This window comes from Rattus rattus, chromosome 5 (genome assembly GCF_011064425.1).
Source record: "Rattus rattus isolate New Zealand chromosome 5, Rrattus_CSIRO_v1, whole genome shotgun sequence".
NCBI lineage: Eukaryota > Metazoa > Chordata > Mammalia > Rodentia > Muridae > Rattus > Rattus rattus.
The window spans coordinates 104,069,911-104,086,625 of NC_046158.1; the positions used below are offsets into that span (position 1 = coordinate 104,069,911).

The window sequence follows — 16,715 nt, forward strand, 5'->3', positions numbered from 1 at the left end:
ATGCCACAAAAGCAGCAGACACACTGGAGAAAGCTTTTGTGGAAGGAAGAGCCAAAGGATGCAGTGCTCCACTGTCCCGTGCAAGCCACTGGGGTAGGTACAACATCAGGACCAACACTGCCATAGATGTCCCAACATCAGGACCAACACTGCCATAGATGTCCCAACATCAGGACCAACACTGCCATAGATGTCCCAACACCCTGGTGTGACCAGCCATCAACATCGAGGTTTCATTTTTCAGTTACAACTCACTGGAGGTGTTTTTTGAATAATAAAATATTCTGAGATGACGTCACATGCATTGTTCAGACACAATTCTACCATATACCCATTAAACTACAGCCTACTGTAAACGTACTTCCAAATGCACAGAAAAACCAAATTTGGCACACGGTACCAGACCTGTAGTTGAATATACTTCTTTTCCCGTTTCATCAGAGAAGTACTCCACGGCAGCTCCCAGCTGTCTTCAATGAACTGTGCACACCTTCTTCTGGTCAATGTGATCAAAGACTGAGTGACAAGTTTCTAGTTTCTCAGCATTTTCGTGGGAAAGTAACCAGCAGGGGAGACAGCACTCACAGCTCACTGCCCACGATGTCCTGGAAACTGTGCGCCTGGGCACTCTGTCCTAAGACACAGTAAAGCCATGGCTGGGGTCTGAATTTCAGATCTGCCACTTACTGGCTGTGGGATCTGGGATAGTTTCCTAGTTTCTCTCTCTACCACTGCATCATCTGGAAAGGACAGAAGTCCCAGACATGACAGGGCTCCTGTGAGCCCTGAGGGTCAACCACAGGGAAAGGAGGGATCTGCAGGAGCCTACAGGAGTCTACACCACAACTGTCTGCACAGAAGACATGCGACTGGCCACTCCAGGACTGCTATTAGCTCCTGTATGAGGATCTTGGCAAAGCCGGGTGAGTGCAAGGAACACAGCAGGTCAGGTGACATCAGGATGCATTTCAAAAATCACTTAATTAGCACAGATGACCCCACTAGTACTTACATAGTACAAAAAGGCTGTTAGAACCTCTGAATATGAGGTAACATCCTTCACACAGAAAAAGAACACAGAAACTCTTTCTTGGTATAATCCATTAATTTTGCTAGTTTTTATTAGAGCATTACAATTAAGACATTAAATTATAAATTCAGGTGGTATATTTAGAAATTAAATTACAAAACAATACAAATACTTTTAAGGTGTGTTGTGCCAACAAAGTTTAAATGCTATCATTAACCAGGGGTCAGCTTTAGATTCAACAGAATCTATGATGTGTACAAAGGTTGAAAGGAACAAGGGAGATGGAAAGATGCTTGCAAATAAAATATTCCACAAAAAATTTAAATAAAAAGATAAGCTTTCAGCGAATTAAATTAATGTTCTAATCTGTTGGCACAATGTACAGAAAATACTTACATGATAATTTCTTAAGCAAACAGCAGCTTTACAAACGGTAATACTTTATACATACATTAAAGTAACAATGTGTTACGTACGATTTAGCAGTTCTGTATTAAGAGTCAAAAATGAATGCAAAGACCGCTCTTTATTTGCACATTGTAATTCCCACCCCACCCCCACTTCCCCAGGTTATTAAAAAAATCACACAAGTATGTTACTTGGATATTAATTTGTCAATATTTAAATTATTTGAATTCCTTTTGACTAATTCTTTTCCAAATACTGGAAGCATATAAAATACCGTCTCTTCAAAAATGATTCCAGTCAAAGCCTGTAAAAACTTTTCAATGTATAACACACGTTATTTTCCATGTTTAGTCAAAAGAAATTATATTACATCATTTACAAAGATTAAAACCAAAAACTTAAGCTATTATGAATACCTGTCTTTAAGGAGTAAGAGTTACAACAAACAGGCCTACCAGGTCTAAGCAGGGGATGATTTATACTGTAATTCATGGACTGATAGAAACCTAACACTAATTATTGCCAGTAAAACTACATCTACACACTAAAAAAGAAATTCAGTTTCTACTTCTTGTGCCAATAAACTCTTATTCTTACCATTAGATTTATTTCTACGGCTCCAATGAGAGTCATACCTACTTCCAAAAATAAAACTTTCCTATTTCTCGTACCTCCTCTAAAGCCTGGAACTCAATACACAAATACCCCCCCCCAATTTATCCAAAGGAAACAAATTATAGACATTACTGATGCGTATTTAAGGATACTCTCAGCGTGGTAGCACTCCCTTTGATAAATTTTGGGATGTCCTCTAGAAGTGACCAGTTCCCCATATGAAGTCTGTGGTCCCTTGGATTTGTGGCAGGAAAGCCACTGCCTGTAAGCAGGCACCCAGTGAATTTCTAAAACTATGGCAAAAATAAGTTACTGGTGTTCTGAAGATTTTCTCAGCTTCTCTTTTGGTACATTCAAAAATCTAAAATGATGATTTGCACCCAGAAGAGAATAAAATACAAGAAACTTTGAAAAGCCAATAACTCAAGATCAAGAGCTATCTGAACCACTGACATCAAGCAGAAATAAGACCACAAAAAGTAGGAAGTTTGCAAGTCTGCTTTCAACACTGTCAGTCATTCAAACCTCCATCATCTCTTTAAACAAGTTAAGGCTTCCAAATATGCAGACAGTAAGAATCAGCCTGTCAATCCACTCACGTTGGCGTCATTCCTTACGTCTAACTGAACTATCAGATACTTAGTGCCTAAAGTCTATACTAGACAGCAGTCTAGACTGGACGGTGCACTACTGTCCTCTTTAGCACACTAATTAGGTTGACAGACTGACATTTTTTATAGAGCAGTGCTCCTAAACTTTCACAATTAACAAAAACTATAACATCAGCCAAGAATCTCATCTCTCTAGCATTAAATGCCAGCATTATAAAACTTGGAACGATCACAGTAGGTCCCAATCATTTCAGTAAAGACTTCCTCTAACTTTTCTCTTCTGCCTCTGGGAGGCAGAGTCCTGCCCCACAGAAGCATGGGAGGAGAGCACCCCTTGCTGCTGCCTGCTCCTGGGAGCCTGTAGGCAGGACGCTCATGTGTCCATCTGTGTGCTGGGAGCTGGGGAGTGAGGGAGGAGGCGATGGAAGACAAGGAGTGGGTGAAGCAGGATTCTCCCACCTCACACACACGTGTGAGGACAACAGAACCCGGGTGGTGGCTGGACAGCAAACAAAACAGCTCACTCAGTTAAGATTCTCCCAAGCACACACACACATGCCTAGAGAAGGACAGAGATAAATAATTATGAATACAATTAATTTCTGCACATATCTGTATATGATAAATCATCTGGAGGATCAGCACAATTAGAATAACCTTCCCTCTTCTTCTACAGCTTCTTTCAAGCCTTCCCTGAACATGTCACAGACTGTGCAAAATTCTTTCCCTGACTTCCTGTAACTGTGGTTTTTGCTCTGAGGAAGGTGTAGAAATGTATGTTTAAAAAACAGATGAAATGATTTCCAATATGGACGCATCTGAATATGCAAACAGCCACACCTCAAACCAAGAGGGTCCTACAGCAAATGCTAGCATCAGTGCACAGCAGGACAGCCTTGCTTCTGGTGTCTGCAGGGAAGTGCTGCCCTGGTATAAACCTGCGCTCTGCTCGCCTGTCAGAGCTTGCCTAGCTTTACATACTATGTACAAGAGCATTCCTGAGGTAAAAGGCAAGTGTTAGACTGAACCTGGCAAGTCCCACCATGGTGACTGTTTGCTCTTCCAGACATCTACCCCTTCCCACAAACGAGAGCAGCATGGTAACACGCCAGTGCTCACCTAACTCCTGCAAGCCGCTTTAGCCCATCCCAACTTTCACGGGTTACAATGATCGGTGGACAAAATAAAATCTGCATCCATTTTTAGCGCACAGCAGCACTGTACAGCCTTGCTGCCTCAGCCCTTAGTCCTGATGCTACTTCCAGCTCTCTTCACAAGCAGCTTCCATAACATGGACAGACAGATTACCCTGAAGGAGATGGGTATGCGAGCAAACACTGGTCCTTAGAACCTCCATCTTTAATTTGTAAAATGACCTTAAGTAGCCATTAGGTTTTTGTTTATTTGGGTTTTTTGTTTTGTTGTTTTTTTTTTAGTTTTGCTTTTGTTTTTCTTTAGAATTTGGTCTTCTTTCTTTAGTCATTATTTTTCATTACAAAGTAAGTTGAAACAAGTCTGAGTTTTCTAAACAATTCTTAGAAATTGACTTGGACACTGTTAAAAGCGAAGCCAGAGATCATAACAAAATAAGAGCTATAAAAAGTCTGTTGGGAATTATAAACACAGTGAGTGACTGGACAGTGGAAGATGCGGAGATGGAGGTCAGGTACATGGCCGCAGCCAGCACTTCCTGAGTTAGGTACTTGGGGGAGGGGAACTGAAATCAGGGTGCTCTTTGCTCACGCTACTGCTGGGCTTCGGCTGCTGGTCAGGAGTCCAGGTCTCACTGTCGACCACCGACTCCAGCCCCTCGGCCATTTCCACTGCTTCCTCTCCACTTTGCTCTGCACTGTCTTCCTCAGAGCCAGGAAGGGCTTTGCCGAGCTGCAGCGTCTCCATAGTCCTCTGGGTCTCGGAGACCCAGGACTCAATCCTACTATTGAGCTGTACTTCTTCTGACGTGGGTTCATGAGTATAATCTTCCTCCTCCTCCTCATCATCCTCTTCTTCAAGCATGCCAGGGACAAGAGTGCTGGTGGTGCTGGTGATGGAGGAATTCAAAAGATCCCGGCAGCTGCCGTCCAAGGAGCCCGTCTCTGTGCTCTGCTGCGAGGCCCACTCCAGGTCGTCTGGCTTCAGCTCATCCTTGTCAACCGTGGGTTTCCCCTGGCTTGGTGCTGAGGTGATGCTGCCTGTGGGCGGCAGTGGCTGCTTAGCCACCTGGGTGGTGTCAAGGGTGAGTTTGCTGGGCTTCTCAGCAGGGTCGTGCTTACAGGGAACCGCCTTCTCGCTTTCTGATGTTTCCAAGCCGTCTGAAGTCTCCACCATGCTTCTCCAATTAGTTTCTACAAATAGGAAGCACATCTTTTGAGTACCAAAGACACTGTTTCAGCGTCATGGAACTTATTTAAAAACACTAAATTAAGGGGCAGGGACAGAATATAGAAATTTGTTGGTTCATAAACTAAGTGAGGAAATTAAACATTTAAATTGTTCTAAAATGAGTTTAAAATGTAATAAAGGAAGAATAATGTTCAAAACAATGTGTACTTGGGCTGGAGAGATGGCTCAGTGGTTAGGAGCACTGATTGCTCTTCCAGAGGTCCTGAGTTCAATTCCCAGCAACCACATGGTGGCTCACAACCGTTGTAGAGGATGTGATACCTTCTTCTGGTGTGCATGAGATAGAACACTATATATAATGAATATTTAAAAAACAATGTGTATTCAAATGAACCACAAAAAGATAAGATGTACAACTGTGTCAGAAAGTAGAGAAACTACTGATGGGCAAATGAAAGTCAATGCACTGCCCCTTGGTATTTGCGCCCCTACGGCTATGCTGACTTCACAGGGCCCTCATTCAACAGGAAGCCAAGATGCCCAGTACAAACAGTTCTAACGTCAAGGGTCTGGAGGAGCACATCACTTAGGCTTTGTGTCACATGTCACTCCCACACACGCAATGGTGTTTGGGAAAGTCTGACTTACACCACAGGTCATTTGGTTTACATGGTATGTGTTACATAACAAGTGTTGACGGAAACCATCTTTAAGGACTGGGACTCCAGGATGAGTGTGGCTCTCCCACTGCCCTGGGTTTATTATTAAAATAAAAAGATCCAATTATCTTACAGTCATTTACATAGTATAGGAGCAATATTATTATTGCTATTATATCTATTTAACTTGCAGATGGTATTAGGGCACTTCAGTCGGGACACAGGTTATATAGAAAGGGAAAACTAACAGGAAGCCTTTTCTTCCCTCAGCTGCTTCAGCATGGGACAGGAGCTCCCATTCTCACTGCTGCCTCACGGATGTACCCTGCGCCTCTTATGCTCAGTCTCATTAGTAAAACAGTCATTCACAGTGTCAAAGCACGAGACAGCAGTTGGTGACTAGCTCAAAAACCACAACTGCTCACTGCTGTCTTAACTAGGGCCTTACTTTTTCTGTCTTTTATGTTCTGCTGAATATTCCTCGTTTATTTTGTAAGCTGGTATTAAATCTGTCTAACTGGCTATTGGTAACCTTAAGACAAGATTTAAACTCCTCTAAGCCCATCATGACATGATTCTTACTTATCTGTCTTTCTGGTCCCACTGTACCCTGCCCGTGAAGTCACAGTACAGGCGAGGCCTGGCGTATGCTGCTCTGTGCAGTCTGTAAATATACTCCTACTGTCCTGACGACCTCCCCTAGGGACTCCTTCCTCATCTTCCTAGAAGTGTCTACTGACCTGAGCCCACAGCACCTTTGCAGAAGTGTTCAAAACCACTTACTCTGTTTGCTATTCCACCCTCAGACCCTCACTCCCATCATATCTGTGTTCTTGTAGTTGCCACACAGTAAACAACATTTTTAAAACAGATATTAAAGGCTGGCAAAATGACTTGGCAGGTAGGCCTTTTCAACACAAGTCTGGAAACTGAGTTCAATCCTTGGAAACCATGGAGAAGCGACACCACAAGGCTGTCCTCTGACCACCACAGAACATGCTATGACACAGGTGTGCCACATCCTATCAAGAGCATTCAGATGTGACAAATACAATTTTAAAACAAGTTATTATTACACATACTTAATTTTGAAAAATAAAGCATTATATTTCATTTATATTTCTTCCTATCAGCTTTTCTTTCTCCTAAGACAGGTTCAGCCGTTAAGTGCTTCTTAGGTAGTGTTAAAAATGAAGGCTTCCTTCCATCTTTGAAGCCTTAAATGTGGTGCTCAGACTCTGAGAAGTCTCTGGGCTATTTCCCTGCTGTGTGTCCTCATAGAGAGCACGTATCACAACCACTCAGCCAAGCCTCATGGACTTCTCCTGTAGTGTGCTTTTCAAACTGGCGCTTCATCTGTTACCGACTCGGCCTTCTGTCTTCAGCGTGAACTAGTTCTCCAGCACAAGCATGTCCACCTCTATCCAGGCAGTAACACCACACACCACAGTGTCTTAAAAGCAGACAATTCAGCTCTACCAAAAGCAACCCTAGCACTTAGTTACAGCAGAGACAAGGAGACAAGAAAGAATTTCTAACAGTTTAAATTCAGGAGGCAACAACATGCCTGATAAGGTCACAGATAAGATTTAAGTGAGGTAAAATGAAAAAGGAACCAAAATAGCAGATATATAATGGGAAATACTAATTCTCAACCTGACACAGGAATCCTTGGCTCGTCCATTAGGGTAATGAAGTGGAGAGACAAAACCCTAATTAGGGGTGGTACTATACCTAGGCTGGGGTACACCGTGACCAGCTGCACAGTGCTCCTGCTGTCTTGCCCACCACGGCTAGACCTATTGGTTGTGTGAATACGAATGCCCCGTAGGTCACAGATGTGAATGCTTACTCACCAGGGAGTGGCACCACCTGGAAAGGATTAGGGGTGGCCTTGCTGAAGGCAGTGCCTCACTGGGGGTGGGTTTTGGAGTTTTAAAAGCCCACATCAGGCCAGCTGTTCTCTGTCTCTGTGTCTCTCTCTCTGCCTATGGATCAGGATGTAGCTCTCAGCTACTGCTCCAGAACCTGCTCCCCACAATGATGGTAATAAGACTAAACCTCCAAAATGGTACAGTCACCAGTGAATGCTTTCTCTTGTAAGAGTTGCCTTGGTCATGGTGTTGCTTCACAGTGAGGAACAAGTGACTAAAGCAAACATGATTACATTCAGGGGCTGGAAGGATGGTCTCGGTTCCAAATATGGCTGTTGCTGCTGCTGATGTTGTTGCTCTTTTGTTTTTGAGACAGGCTCTATGTATCCCTAGTTGTCCTGGAACTCTCTATGTAGACCAGGCTGGTGTTGGAATTCACAGAGATCCATTGGTCTCTGTCTCCAAAGTGCTGGGATCAAAGGTGTGCACTACCACTGCCAGCTGAAATATTCTCTTTTTAATAATAATGTCTAAACTAATATTTAAGGCAAAAGAAGTTGTGGGCTTGCTTCCTGGTGTCATCTAAACTGTGTGTGGTAGCACACAGCAGTCATCTGAGCACTTAGGGTAAAGACAGGGACATCTAAAACTAAGGTCTTCCTTACCCAGTTCCTATCACAGTAGTCAACAGTCAGTTGAAGGCCAAACTCTCAAAGAAAAAAATAAAGTATAAAAACAATCAAGTAGATTAGAAGAAGATTATTTACAGAATGGTTTTAATCACTTGAATTAGTTCATTTAAATTGGTATGAGACAACTTACCATATTCCTTTTCATTTACTTCAGAAATGGGTTCAGAAATAACACTGCAGAAAGAAATGGCGCTTGCTGCCGAGGGGTTGCGCGAGTGGCCCATGTGGTGGGGCACGGCCTTCACACTCCTCAGTGCCTCCTCCGCTTGCTCCTGCTCTGTCGCTGCAACCATGTCCTTATAAGCCTTCCTGGCTTCCTCCGTGAGCTCCACTAATCTATTAAACAGGCTCTAAAAAGACAGAGATCCTTCTGTGACTACTCAATGCTTCTTAATTATTAAGCTTCTTACATTTTTAGTCCAGATATAATTTGGGCAGAACCACAGAACCTTACAAAATGTACTCAACACGGGCTGGGGATTTAGCTCAGTGGTAGAGCGCTTACCTAGGAAGCGCAAGGCCCTGGGTTCGGTCCCCAGCTCCGAAAAAAAAAAAAGAACCAAAAAAAAAAAAATGTACTCAACACACATGTGGGTCATAACCTCACAGGGTTGAGGCCACTGAGTCTAACACCACTTGTGATCTATTTGAAAGGATCAACAATGTACTCCCCTTTAGTCTGGCACTACAGAGAGAAAAGGACCATTAACTCTTCTGCAAAATCTTGTGCATGATATAGCTTAAAAGCTGCAGAGGGTTTTGACCGTTTGTTTGTTTATTGTTTTAAAAACTGACAGATTAACATTAGCTTTTAAAGGAGACATCAAATCTGATGGTGGACATAACAGGAATTCAAGAAGCTAACACTTGGTAAAGAACTTGAAAGACAGGTACAGAAAGGATTAGGAAGGAGAGGGCGTCCTTGACTGGGTAGCCATGTGAAATCATAAATTACAGGAATCAAGAGAACAGAAAGCTAGTTTGGGGACAGTAATAGTCTGGCTTGGGTTGGGAAATGGGGGAATGAGCATGTGTGGAGTGGTCAGGGGTATAGAAGATGGGAGTTTCCAAAGGAATTACGTCCTCTAGCCAGATGTAGGCCATTCTCATGTTTAATAAAAATGCCAGTATTTACACTGTACTAAAGCTACATTTCAATAGCTGTATGTCATGACTTCCTCGGGCACCAAAAAGACAACCCATATGACAAAGCCTGGTGGTTCCCAGACCATCACTCAAAAGACTTTACTCCTCGTAAATGTTTTTGTTGTTGGTTTCTTTCAAGACAGGGTTTCACTGTGTAGCTTGGGCTGTCCTGGAACTCACCATGTAGACCTGGCTGGAACGCACAGAGATCTGCTGACTTCTGCCTCACCTGCACTGGATTAAAAATGTGCACTGATATGCCCAGCACTCCTGGTAAATCTTCTAATGTCTTGGTGCCACACTGCTGCTTAGAGGGCAGGGAACAGTAACAGATGCTGCTCACTGTGCTGACCGCTGAGGCAGTGAAGTGCTGTAACTAGTTATCAAACACACTCACGATTTGTTTGTACAGAGGAAGAGGACTGGTGAAAAGCAGCCCTGTCACGAACCATTAATAATGCAAATTTTATTTATAAAAAGTATTTGTATTTTATTGTAGTGTATAACAAATCAGGCATTTAAATAAAACCAGTAAAAAGAAAGCAAGTGTGTAGATTTGTGATTTTGAGACTAACATAGGTATAGACAAAACAGAAACTAAAGAACATGAGGGAAGAGGAGAAAATATTCAAGAGAGAAGTCCTGGCCCCACTCCTTTGAGTCGCTAAATTATTCCTGGCATGTGTTAACAGGAAGGAGCAAGACAGTATACCCCCTAAGTTATTCTCGTGTGTGTGTGTGTGTGTGTGTGTGTGTGTGTGTGTGTGTGTGTGTGTGTGTGTGTACATGCAGGTGCACCATAGGTCAATGGGAGGAGCTGTTTCTCAGGGGCCAGTTAGTGTCTGTATTAGACAGGATCTCTTTCTGATCTACAGACACCCACTTGTCTCTGGCTCCCCAGTGCTGTGAGTACAGCTGGACAGAGCCTTGCCTGGCTTAAGGTGAGTCAGGTTGTTTACTGACTGGGCCACATCCCCAGCCCTGTCTCCTAAATTCTTACCTCAGCACCAAAATAATTGAAGATTCCTACAACACTAACAGGAACCAGCTTGTTCACGCAGCGTCCCAGAGCTTTCCTTCCAAGGGCAAACACAAAAGGAATCTCTTGCTCCCGGGCCATGGCTATGACATTGTAGAGGGCCTCATCAAGGCCACCTAAGGTAAGGAGAGGCCACCAGTCAGTACCTACATGTTGGAGCTAACCTGGCTAAAAGACAAAATACTGCAAAAAAGAATATCTTACTTGATCTGTAAAACACACATACACACACACACACACACACACACACACACACACGTACGTCTCTCTCCACAATTAAATCCCAAATTCCTTCAAACCCAGTGCTTTTGTTTCTCTGTAGGGATTAGCATAGCAGAAATGAAGTTTCAATGTAACAAACATTTATTATGAAGAAGTTAGGTAAAATTGTTAAAAGTAGCTAATTCTTTTTTTTCACAGCCTAGAAGACAGATAACACAGTGCCTTACAGGTGTTTTCTCTGTGCAAGTGTCTACGAGGCTACCTGACACCCAGATTTGTCTGCTCTACCAACAAGGTCAAACAAGGCTACACAGCATAGAATAGACTCGCGTGCTAGCTTACCCAGGAGCCTCTCTATGTGTGCTGGCTAGGTTTATGTCAACTTGACACAGCTAGCGTCATTTAGCAAGAAGGAACCTCAATGAAGAAAATGCCTCCACCACACACTGGTTTATGGGTAAGTCTCTGGCATACTTTCTTAATTAGAGATTGATGTGGGAGAGCTCAGCCCACTGTGCTTGAGGACACCATTGGGCTGGTGGTCATGCAGAGCAAGGCACGGGAGCAAGCCAGTAAGCTGCACCCTCTATGGCCTCTGCAACCCTCCTGCCCCCAGCTTGCCATCTTGAGTTCCTGTCCTGACTTTCCTGGATGATGAACTGTACGATGTAAGGTGAGATGGATCCTTTCCTCCCCAAGTTGTTTTGATCACAGTATTTTATCACAGTGATAAAGACCCTAAGATACTATGTAACCGCTGGTTTCTGGAAGACAGATCTCTACCCTAAGCTGGGCTGAGGTCTTTACCTTTGTTTTAATTGTTCTTAAAGTGGGAAAAGTCATGAAAGGAAGAGGTTTTTAGAGCAGACTATAGAGAGGCAAAGTAACGCAAACCCTGACCGGTTCTAGTCTGGTCGCACTTGGCGAGCCATGAGTACTTCATTTTCTCATATTCAATATGTTTCATAACTACACTGCAGATAAAGATACGGCCTCCAGCTGCAAGGCTGGTTTATGTTCCCTACATGGTAAACCTTTCTGAAGCAAGTATACACACCCTTTGACTGGATCTTCTCACAGTTTGGGGAGATGATGACGCATTTGATCTTGTTCAGCTTCATGTGCTTGGTGACTTCCCGCAGCCCCATGACCAGCCGCCGTCTGGCTTTGGCTCTCACAGGGTCCTTTTGGTAGATGCGTTCCTGGAAACTGACAAGTTCTTGCAGAAGGAGGGTCACACATTCATCAATTTCTTTAGAAAGAACCTGGTTACAATATCTGTAAAAGAGGCAAAGAAGTAGATAATTCCATCCTAATTTATTATCCTATAATTATAGGCTTACATTAGGAAAATATCTTTGAGGGTGAATACCTCCAACAAGGCATTTTTATAACAAGTCACCAGTCTCTACAATTTCTAAACATGCTAATCAGAAAAACAGCCATACTGATTCTCTTTGCTTGTGAATCTCAGTGAAGTAGCTTTTAGTCCAGGACAAGCTGCCTTGGGACATAGTACTGAACTCCTAATCATTAGTTCTAAAGATATAACTGAATGCTGGCTTGTTAAGACATTACAGTTTTATATGTCATTGAGATACATATTACTAAGGTACTTCTAGTAAGAGAGAAATGCAAAAGTTTTCTGAATTTCTTAGTAACAGTTCATCCTCTGACTGAGGAGAGAGGTGCCTGGCCCTGCTGATGATGTAAACTGACAGAGCCACCAAGGAAATCACAAGTCCACAGGGCTCAGCACATAACTCCTGGGCTTAAACCTGCAGAACTCTAATAGACCAAAGAGATCAATGTGTACCCGTGTTTACTGCTCTACTACCCACAATAGCGAAAAATGGAGCCAGCCGAGATGGCCTCCAACGTGAATGGCTAAATGAAATGGTTGAAAATGTATTAAAATATACTGGAGTTTTATTCAGCTGCCAAGAAAAATAAACTAAAGACATTTGCAAGAAAACAGATCTAGTGACCATTATGTTAAGTGAAGTAACACAGACTCAGACAAATACTGCATGCTTTCTCTCATGAAGAACTTAGATTTACGTGCGCGGGTGTGTGTGTGTGTGTGTGTGTGTGTGTGTGTGTGTGTACACATCATGAAAGTAGAAATGATCATCAAAGAGCAGAAGAGATCTTAGGAGAGGAAGAAGAAAACAGAAGGTAAGGAAATGTTTGTTTGTTTTTATTTTTGAAGACAGAGTCTCACTGTGGAGCCCTAACTGTCCTGACACTCAATCTGTAGACCAGGCTAGCCTCAAACTCTCAGAGCTCTGCCTGCTTCTGTCTCCTGAGTGCTGGGGTCAAAGGTGTGAGATTCTGATCTCACCACACCCAGTGAGATTAACAGAAGGAAGTGAGATGAGAGGAGGACTATTTGGGACAGGAAGTGAAGCAGCAGAAGGTGGGCAGGGGTGGGAGTGGGGGTAGCTGGAGAAGGGCATGAATGAGCACCAAGCAGAATCGTACATATGTATAAAATGCCATAATGAAACCCACTCCGTTATGTGCTAAATTGAAGAAAAAAATCTAGGTGGTGGACAGTATTTCTTACTGCACAGCCCACTGATACAATAAATCTGTTTTATTCTGCTGAGAAAAAAAAGGTTAAAAATATGCCAAGAACACTAAAATCACTTGATCCTTTGAGCCTGGATAAGTCTCAGCCATTAAAGCATTTCCATCCACAAAAATAAGTTTGGTTAAAGGCTCTGAAAATCTAGAAGATGAACTCAATAGGTAAACTGAAGACTCGAGGTAGAAGGCTTTTACACCAAACAAAGCAACTGACTGAGGCCGTCTGAAGATGTCAGTCTGAAAACAAAGGGAGTTTGCACTTAACTCCAGGGCAAGGCAGTCCTCAAGTTTACTTGTGGACCATCCATTGTCCTAACTCTTACCTCACTGCACCAGAGGCAGGCAGTCTACCTCATACAATGGAAGACATGGACCCAAAAACATGTCCAGGAAATCTCATGTTTTACGTGCAAACATTTAAGCAAGTATGACATAATTTCAGAAGATAGAAATGGGCAGATTGAGGAAAGATTAAATGTCACAAACACTCAAAATTAAAGAATTCAAACTACATTTTTCTTCTTTCCTGTCTCAAGCTGTTCGCTTCATACATATGCAATTTATTTTCACTGTGTTTCATCTGCTCCACATCTGCTGTCTGACATATAATTAGCTACTCCTCAGAGCCTGGAGAGGTCTCTGCTAGAGCACAACAGAGCAGTGGCGGCCGGACCACACTGGCTCTCGCTCTAGAGTTCCCTCATAAGTCATTTTCAAAGTAATGTTTCTTTGTCTATGAATATTAAAATATGTCATAGCTGCTTTGTGACTCCTTAATTATCCGATTTTAAACCAAACATACTTGCTTAAAGCGAGCACATGGGTTAACTGTGTAGCTCAGTGGTCAAAAATTTGACCAGAAGCTGGAAGCCATGAAGTCAATCTCTACCACAACAAAAATGGACAACAAACAAGAACAAAATGGCTTTATGGGATGGATCCAGGTCTAAGCTGAAGAAGCCTATTACATGTTATTAACTGATTAGTAAGCTTTAAAAAAATAGCTATATTATATGCAAAAACATAAGTATTTGGAGAGCAAAACCCATAGAACATTACATTCTATATGCACATATATATAAAATACATATATTCATGATACACAATACACATACAATATAAAAGACTAGAGTGCTGGGAGAGAAGCACAAGTGAAGCAAGAGGAGGAGGTGCAGCACAACTCCCACGATCCCTTGTTGGGTTTACTATGGTAACAACAGTATGAATTCAAAACAACCAAGATCCTTCAACTGTTTGACCTCGATATTGAGAAAAAAACTTACTCTCGAAATCTTTTGCTGTGGATTTTGGTTATCGTTGACGATGCCATTGGACTACCTATGCCAGAACTAGCAGGTGAGCCTTGCGACACAGGTGTCATACAGTATGGAGAGTTCTGACTTGCTGGAGAAAGTGAAGCATCACTGGGCATGCTCAGTCCAGTATCTGTGGAGATGCAAGGTGAAAGGGAAGAACCTGGAAACTTCAAATGCTAAGAAGCTCCAGATGTACGCACACAGTTTAGATGACAGAATTTTTCAGGCTGTCCCCTAATTCTCTGAAGTTAGTAAGTCAGGCATGTTTCCATCATAAAGTATTATTTCTTATAAACAAAATAAACTACTACTATTACACCATGCCCAAGAAAAATCTAAGCACAGCTTAGAAGTTTCCACAGAGGAGATGAGGAAGCAAAATTTTCTACAACACGTATGCCCAGGAATTTGTACCTTTCTGTATAGTATTATTACATGTCTCTACTTAGCTATCTGTTTCTTAAATCTTTCTTTCTAATTCCATCTGGTATTGTCAATGACTATCTATGTCATCCATTCTCTCCTGACTCTCCCTAACCCCAACTACTTCTCTGGCCTTTCATCTTTGCTCAGGCAGTCATACATCTAGATACAAACTCTCAAGTCTACTGCTTCTTCCTCAGTTACTGCTTGTCTTCAATGGGAAAATGCAGTAAGTTTGTATATCCCGTCCAATAGTTAGACAGTTACACAGTCATGCTGTGTACCCACCATATTGGCCTGGGATCATTGGTTTTCCAATCTTACTTCTATCACTTACTGAATAAACTATTAAATCAACATCAGAGGGATGAATGGATGAATGGACATACATTAATCTAAGGAGAATCATAATGAGAATAAAGGGGAACTGCAGGAAAGTATGTCCTAGATAAACAATACTTGGGAATAACTCAACTTTCCTAAAGCACGGAAAGATTCCTGGTTGAGATCTGAGCAAATCAGATTTACCTTGCTGCAAAACGCTGTGTGGCTACCTGTTGCACCAGACAGAACCTATCTGCTGGAATCACATGTGCTGGATATGAATAAAATCTTTGCTCTGTTTTGCAGTTCTCTATTCCTTGTGCCTTAAATATTAGTCCCGCCCCCAAGCAAGAAATCAATAAACGTGTTTTTAAAATAGTCCTGTGAAAAAATAAACAATATATAGTGTTCTCTATGTAAAAGATGATAAGAACTCTTTTTGCATCCCAGGAGTCCCAGGCACGGGGAAGATCCTAATGTATGAGACGTTCAAGTTGATGATCTAAACCTCCGAATTGCCAGAGGCCTGCTATGGAACACTGCCCATCCTTTCAGCCATCTGCCTTCAAAAGAAACCACATAAACCAACATGCATAAAATGCCGTGTGCAGGGGTTGGGGATTTAGCTCAGCGGTAGAGCACTTGCCTAGCAAGCGCAAGGCCCTGGGTTCGGTCCCCAGCTCCGGAAAAAAAAAAAAAAAAAAAAATGCCGTGTGCAACTTCTACTCAAGGCACAGCCAGGCATCCTCACCTTCCTGGGAGACAGTCTCCTGAGGTAAGTCATTGGCTAGGTCCAAATGCGTCTCCGTCAGTTCTTCGGCTCCCAAAACACTATGTTCCACCGTCAGACGTCCTTTCTTCTCCTCTCTTTCTTTCAAAATAACCTGAAAGCCATCACATCATCCTTTAATTACCAATCACTCTTCAAATAAGTTCAATAAACTCTTCCTGTTACACTAAAACACAGGCACAGCCGTGAGGATCTCAGTTGGCTGTGTTACCTGGCTACACAGCAGGTGACCTGTAAAAAGGTGACCTATTTTAAAAACTAAGTTGAATAGAATGCTGTACAGAGAATATAGGGAGAGTGCTAATAGTCACAATCAAACTCACGTCATCTATCTCCATCTTCAAATCGAGAGAAGCAGGATGCTGATGCAAACAAGAAAATAAGGCACGACCTTAAATCCCAGGTGACCAAGTAGGAGTTCCAAATCTGGCTCCTACAGTTTGTGTGCCTCACACTCTACAGTAGTCAATTATTCAGACATGGATTAATTCATTCTGACCCTCTAATAATGAGCCAAAGCTGATACCATTATCAATTTACAGGCAAGTAAGATGAAGGCGAAAAGGTGGGCCTCGAGGTGCTCTCCTCCACCCTGAAGTTACTAAGGTCCAGGCTAGCTGGCCAGGAGGCA

The 16,715-nt window shown here is 42.6% G+C and overlaps 1 protein-coding gene across 1 annotated transcript in view; it reads right to left on the reverse strand.

Moving 5' to 3' along the window:
* Positions 1 to 1,086: 1,086 nt before the first annotated feature.
* Positions 1,087 to 16,715, reverse strand: part of Secisbp2l (SECIS binding protein 2 like) — a 43,595-nt gene continuing 27,966 nt past the window's right edge. The window contains exons 13-18 of the mRNA XM_032904122.1: positions 16,046 to 16,178; positions 14,515 to 14,677; positions 11,697 to 11,917; positions 10,379 to 10,533; positions 8,363 to 8,582; positions 1,087 to 5,009 (exon numbers count right to left, since the gene is read on the reverse strand). Of these exons, the coding sequence (XP_032760013.1) occupies positions 4,360 to 5,009; positions 8,363 to 8,582; positions 10,379 to 10,533; positions 11,697 to 11,917; positions 14,515 to 14,677; positions 16,046 to 16,178 (1,542 nt within the window). The 3' untranslated portion in view covers positions 1,087 to 4,359. The remainder of the gene's footprint in view (positions 5,010 to 8,362; positions 8,583 to 10,378; positions 10,534 to 11,696; positions 11,918 to 14,514; positions 14,678 to 16,045; positions 16,179 to 16,715) is intronic.